Here is a 7,148-nt window from a genome sequence, read left to right on the forward strand (position 1 = left end):
CTTATGAGCAATTACCTTATTAACTGTATGTGTTGTCTTTCATGTGAAACAGTTTTGCCTTATTACATTAATCATTCAAAATATTATAAAGAGTTTAAAATTAAATGTATATTATACATAAATGATTAGAATACAAATTGGAAACAAGCAGAATTCAGTCACAAGCTCAACAAAACAGCGATTATTAATCCAAATTACTGATTGCCTCCTGCAATCAGAAATCTGTGTGATAGTTTGTAAAGCTTAGTGCATTTTAAACCCTTGTGAAGCATTTTTGTGGCATTTGTGCCATTCTTTTCCAACACTGGGATAGGGTCCATTATTGCATAATCTTTTATTATATCAATCTGAGCTAGTTTAACACTAAATGTATCTAACATTTTGAACATAGTTTTATCAGAGCGTTCTTCTCACTGCATTAGCATAGTGAAACACTCTAGCTTCATTTCCAGGCCTGCTTTTAAGATGTGTCTGTCATTAATCATCTGCGAGGCTTGTGCAGTCCGCTGCTAATTTTTCATTGATTTTTCTGCAGCGATGCCATTCAGTAGGGGAATCTGCAAGCTTATATCATTGCTCTAAGTGACAAGGCAACAAATAAATGCATTTTGGAGCTATTGTGGCACAGTCCTACTAATGCAACTAAATAGTCAAGGTTATCCATGTGACATCCAGTAGAGGGTTTGATTCAGGCCATTTATTGTATTTTCCCAGACGCTGTTTGTCTGCATAGGGGATCAGTTTCTGAAAAGTCTTTCACTGTGAATCACTGCATCATGTGCTCATCTTCAGTCCCACAATCTATTACTGGATTAAATGCTAATTCAGTCTAACTGCCGGTTTATTTGGTCCCACGCTAGGGATGGGCGAAATCTTATTGTTTGAATATACTCAAGATAAGAATTAGCCTTCCCTATCGGTCCGTGCAATGAAGAAATGTACTGCAGAAGCTATACAGTTCAACTTTACGGTTGTGCATGTGTATGATTTTGTTTAGAGATTCACTGGCATACTTTCACAACAAATTCACTTCATAGCATCAGTCAAGTGTTGGAAATCACTTTGGTATTCTATAAAGTGGTAAAAGCTTGTTTTTCGATTTGTGATAAGATTATTTTGCTTACCCCATTGGCAGATTATTTTGCTTGATTTAAGGAAAAACTCACTTCATTTAGGCATATTATTTCTTAAAACAAGACAAAATGTTTTGCTTGTCTAGAAAATGCTTCTTGATTTAAGAACTTTTAGATATTTGGACTAGAAACAAGACAAAAAAATCTGAGCAAGAAAAGCATTTTTTGCAGTGTACCCGAGTTCAAAGCTCCCTCTCGCCCTGCAAACGGGAGGGAGCCCAGGGCTTAAGGAGCTTTTGAGCTCAGGGCTCTCTCCCTGGACAGCATGCCAAATTTGCTTATAATCAATCATCAGCTAAGTGTGAACTCTTGAAATATTGTATGTCAAGTCAGGCAGTGAACATCATTGCTTTTGAAAGAAACCAGATCTTAAACGCAGTAGTATCTGGATGCAGACTTGGATTTACAAGCTGAGACTGCATATCTGAGACGCAATGTCAGACACAATGCAATCAATGGAACTAGTGACGTCACTGTGAGGAGTAGGGTTAAGTAAGCCCATTAAAAAGCAATCCACGCAGGCAGCTCAGCTTGCAACTGCACCAAGTCTGCATCCAGACCCTCTCCTTAAACGTGGCAGAAAGACAATTCACCAGAAGCGTTTGCGCTGCCTTACTGAAAATTAAAAAGTCCTTGAGCATACCCCATTGTTCATTGCTTACATGTTTGATCAGTTTATCCATTTCTATCTTCCTTTTTCTCATTTTCGCCCTCTAGTGTCCAGTATGAATGTAAGAAATATCTGAACCACCAACTTATCCAGCATATGTTTTACGCAGCGGATGCCCTTCCAGCCACAACACATCAGTGGGAAACACCCATACACTCCTGCATTCTCACCCACACATACACTATGGCCAATTTAGCTTATTGAATTCACCTATAGTGCATGTCTTTGAATTGTGGGGGAAACAGGAGCACCCAGAGGAAACCCACCTGAACACAGGAAGAACTTGCAAACTCCACACAGAAATGCCAACTGAAACCAGCCGGGGCTCGAACCAGCGACCTTCTTGCTGTGAGGCGACAGCGCTACCCACTGTGCCATCGTGTTGCCTGAAAGAGATATTAAATTCATTCATTCATTCATTTTTTTTTTTTTTTTTGCTAAGTCCCTTTATTAATCTGGGGTCGCCACACGTTATCCAGCATATGTTTTATGCAGTGAATGCCCTTTCAGCCACAACCCATCACTGGGAAACACACACTCATTTACACACTCGTTTACGTGCACCACGTCTTTGGAATTCTAGGAAAATCCAGAGCACCCGGAGGAAAACTGCACAACTACACACATAACAACTTCACACAGAAATGCCAACTGACCCAGCCGAGTCTTGAACCAGCAACCTTCTTGCTGTGAGACGAACGTGCTACCCACTGCGCCACCGCGTCATCCCAGATATTAAATTACACAACATTTTTCCTAGAAATAATAAAATAAAGTTATACATTGCTCTGAAGATACAGGAATTTATTACATATAAATTATTGATATTGTTATCTCAATAAGTACTAGAAAAAGGATTCCCACACTTCTTGAATGTACTTGAATTTCAGACATATGCATTCAAGACCTAGAAAGTTCCTTAAAACAAACACAGATCCTTTAAAATTCTTGAATCTAATTTGAAATTAAATTCGTTTTATGGTGTTAATTCAACAATTGTACTGTCCTGCTGTCAAAAACAGAATGAAAACAATGAGAAATTCTTCATTTATAAACCCATATTGCCTACCCCTATCTTACGCTTAGTTTTTTTAGTTTTAGTTAAACTAGTAAGATATGTGACACTTTAATGTGTTAAATAACATCCAACTAACAGCAAAATAAGAGGCCCTATACCACTGCACTGCTGTTTTCACTTCTTCTTTAGCAGTCATCATTTCCTTAGATGTGTCTGTCAATCCACCAGCCTTTTTGTGACTTGACATTTTTTAGCTTTTAGAGATTTCCTCTTTTATACTACAGTTAAGCACATGAGTGTTTTTTTAACTTGATCATGTGAATTGGATAGGTTACTGAGTAATTTTCTACTAAATACCACTTTTGTTATTTTTTAATGGTACGCATTTTTCTTTATGATGTAGATTTATTAGATCTTCATTTGGCAAAAATCCTTCTCCCTCATTTCCTTAAGACATTGAGTGGGAGTCTCTTTCTAGATGTCACACTGGTGAACATTTAAATCTTTAGTTCTCCTTTTACTTGCACTAATGTTTGAGGCTGTTTGGTTCTCGTTGTAATTTAAGATGTTGTATAGTAAGCTCTAATGTACAACTCTGAGTGCTCACTACCAAAGAAACAATGGAGATTTTTAGGTAATTATGTCACTTTTCAATCATCTTGTTTGACTGAAACTCTAATAGTAATTTGATTTCCATGTCTTATAACTTATATTACTAACAGTATAAATGGAAAATTATTTTAAAAGTTATTACATCATTATAGGATAGAAAGTATTGAATGTTTTGTCTAAAATATACTTGTGATTTTAAGAACTTCTTGCTTATGGTGACCATATTTTCCAGTCACAGAATTGTTACTGTTGCAACTGTTGGGAAATCCAATGTGTAATAAGGTTATTGTAATGTAATGTATGTTACTTTCTAATTTATTTAAGGATTTATTTGTGCTTTATAATTTATTATCATGTTAACTAGATGATGATAAAGAAAAATTAGGAATCAATAAAAAGTTTAATATTTAAAGGAATGTATTAATCGTGACAGATATAAGAAAATTGTATTCTAATAATTCTAAATTCTAATTATTCTAATAATTCTAAAAGCAGAACTTTTAGAGAGGAAATGTCCATATAAATTCTTCAGCATATTAAAGTTCTGGATTTTTTTTCTAGATGTTATTTTAACTAATCTGTCTTTGTCACTTAATTGCATTTTTCTTTTCAAAAGTCTGCACCTCACAGCTTTTATGAATTTGTGGGTTAAATAAATGTTAGTAATCAAAATATGTGTCCAATTAGCTATAATAATCATGCAATTTATTGACTACTTTTGATTTATTTTTTGGTTGTTTCTAGAGCTAGATCTGTGTAAAAAACAGTCCCATGAGAGTGCAAAAATGTTTGATATTTTTGATAATTTGATAAAAACTTTTTTGCTACTAATATACTATTATTTGCTATTTCATTTACATTTTACATGATTGTGTCTGAATAAGGATGCATTCGTTTTTTCTTAAAATCTGGGTTATTTGATTAAAAATAATTTGCAAAAGAATGCAACATTATTTTACTCATACTTTGATTTCACTTATGGATATACACTGCTCAATTAATATTTTTATAATTTCTCAGTGAATATGAGTAATATATTGGTGCATTTGAACAAAACAGATTTATCAAACAGATATAATTACTAAAATAATGTTTTAGTCACAGAACATCTTTAGATATAGAAGGATAATATATTTAAATTTATGCAAAATATTGCAAAAAAAATTACAAACTACATTTCAACAAAATTTCATTTAGTTTTTGTTTCTCTTGATTTTTGCTCTTTTTGAAAATTTTATAATAATTTTCCCTAACATATAAATTTGGGCTAGTAATTTTTGAACCATTATTGTGAGTTATTTTGTTAGATGAGCTCCAGACTTGGCTTCAGTAATGACTAAACTTATGTAGATGCACAAATATAATATTGTAAAGCATCCTAACATTTTCAGAGTGTCTGATAATATTTTTTTCTTCTGGAGAAAGTCTTATATGTTTTTATTTTGGCTAGAATAAAAGCAGTTATTAATGTTTTAAAAAACATTTTAAGGTCAATATTATTAGCCCCTTTAAGCAATATATATTTTTGATAGTCTACAGAACAAACCATCGTTAAACAAAAACTTGCCTAATTACCCTAACCTGCCTAGTTAACCTATTTAACGTACAGTTAAGTAGTAACCTACAGTTTACTGTAATTAAGCCTTTAAATGTCACTTGAGCTGTATAAAAGTGTCTTGAAAAGTATCAAGTCAAATATTATTTACTGTCAAAGATAAAATAAATCAGTTATTAGAAATAAGTTATTAAAACTATTATGTTTAAAAATGTGTTGAAAAAATCTTCTCTCCCTGTTAAACAGAAATTGGGGGAAAAAAATAAACAGGGGGGCTAATAATTCAGACTTCAACTGTATGTGTGTGTGTGTGTGTGTGTGTGTGTGTGTGTGTGTGTGTGTGTGTGTGTGTGTGTGTGTGAGTGTGTGTGTGTGAGTGTGTGTGTGTGTGTGTCCAACTAATTATAATAATCAAGCAATTTATTAAGAGTTTATTGGAGAAAAAAAAAACTTTTTAGCAAACCAGAACACATTTTACTTTTATTCTCGAGTTTCATTTACTTTCTGTTAAAATTAAAACATGGAATAATTGTGTTAATATTTATAGACCATTTTTGTCTGTAATAATATTTACGATGCCGTTTTTGCTCATTTTTTAAATAATTTTGTAAACCTCATACAGACTGCTTTTGATTTACTTTTGAGTTGTTTCTAAAGCAAGATCTGTGTAAAATAATTCACATGAGAGAGCAAAAATACTTTTTGGCAAACTACCTTACCTTTAACAGCAGTTTCTTTTGTTATATTTAGAAGTGAAACAATGAATACCCGGGCAATCAAAAGACAAGCGCAACAAAGACAAATAGGGAAATACTAACAGTACAGTAGTACCATAAGCACATGCACATTCACCCGGCTAAAGAGCCAATTAGGAAGAAGGATAAAAGGCAGGAGGAGGAGGAGGAGGGTTAAATGGCACAAGGCCTTCTGTTTCTGCTTCACTGAATTATTGAGTGTAACCATCCAGGCCTTTAATGGTCGGTCCGAAGTGGAATTAATTTGGCTGCTGTGGGGTAAGAATAAGGCTGGATATGAGTGTCTCTCTTTCTCTCTCTCTCTCCTCCGGCTGCTTCTGCATGATGAGGGTGGGAGGAGCCGCTGGTGTGGATCTGGCCAGTGGGACATGAAAACAGGAGAGAGAGAAAAAGAGAGAGACGGAGGAAGGGAGGGAGGGAGAAAGAGAGACAGATGCTGTCCAGAGCAGCCGGAAGAGGTGCAACAGGGCGAGGTTCAGGAGGAGAGAAGAGTGCGCATCCCAACATGTGGATGCAGGACAGCAGCGCTCAGAAATGAACACCATGCTAAGTCCCAAGATCAGACAGTCTAGGAGAGGTAAGGCTAGTGTGATGTCTTGTTTTTTGGGAGCGTTTGTAGCATCATCACCCTCATTCAGGCTGTTTTAGTTGATGGGATGTGTTTCAGTGATCCAGCACACTGGGCGGTTGCTTGGTAACATCGTTCAGTTTGATTAGTGGTTAATGAGTGTAAATGGGCTTTGGATTATTTGTGTCACACTCTTTAAGCAGGAAGTCATGATTGGGGTCTTGACACATGATCATATCGTTGATTTTTTGTGGTGTTATTTAGTTTTGCATTTTCATGTAAAAAAAAAGCAGGAATTAGTGTTGGTCAGGAACTTCTATTTTTCTTCTATCAGCAAGTATTTTTGGGGCTGCACTGTGATCCTTGTTATGTCTGTTAATGTCTTGTCCATATATTCTCGTAAATACTGTGTGCCTGAAAAACTCAGAATAATCACAACATATTTTTATGTACTATTACAAAAAAAATAAAAAATACAGCTACTAAAAAAAATTAAGAGACCGTTTGAAAATTGTCAGTTTCTCTCAGTTTGTTTGTAAAATATGTATTTTATTTAATCCTAAGTTCAAATAAAAATGTTGTATATATATATATATTTTTTTTTACATAAAATAAAATTTTTTTCAGCTATTTATATTCATTTTTAGACCACACAATACCAATCATTTAACTTCAGAAGAATTTGAAAATCAATATTTCGTGGACTAAACCTAATTCTCAAAACATTATTATTTTTTTTAATTTATTAAAAATATGTTATTTAATAATAATAATAATATTTTTATTGTAACAAAACATTACAATAATAATAATAATAATAAAAGGAGGAGATTGCTT

At 34.0% G+C, this 7,148-nt stretch overlaps 1 protein-coding gene and 1 long non-coding RNA gene across 8 annotated transcripts in view; one reads left to right on the forward strand and one right to left on the reverse strand.

Annotated features, from left to right (window-relative positions):
- Positions 1–7,148, reverse strand: part of LOC137487413 (uncharacterized) — a 31,645-nt gene that overhangs the window by 1,112 nt on the left and 23,385 nt on the right. For 4 of the 6 annotated variants that reach the window (XR_012388796.1, XR_012388798.1, XR_012388797.1 and 1 more), the window contains one exon: positions 2,070–2,189. The exons of the other annotated variants lie outside the window; for them this stretch is intronic. This is a non-coding gene — a long non-coding RNA (uncharacterized lncRNA). The remainder of the gene's footprint in view (positions 1–2,069; positions 2,190–7,148) is intronic. 6 annotated transcript variants of the gene reach the window in all.
- The window catches only part of arhgap22a (Rho GTPase activating protein 22a), a 47,991-nt gene continuing 44,183 nt past the window's right edge, over positions 3,341–7,148 (forward strand). The window contains exon 1 of one of the 2 annotated variants that reach the window (XM_068213073.1): positions 3,341–3,455. In XM_068213073.1, coding sequence (XP_068069174.1) covers positions 3,407–3,455 — 49 coding nt within the window. In that variant the 5' untranslated portion in view covers positions 3,341–3,406. Of the gene's footprint in view, positions 3,456–6,174; positions 6,321–7,148 lie in introns of those variants that run through there. The other variant, XM_685878.9, reaches the window with a different exon arrangement.

This window comes from Danio rerio, chromosome 13, assembly GCF_049306965.1.
Source record: "Danio rerio strain Tuebingen ecotype United States chromosome 13, GRCz12tu, whole genome shotgun sequence".
Lineage (NCBI taxonomy): Eukaryota > Metazoa > Chordata > Actinopteri > Cypriniformes > Danionidae > Danio > Danio rerio.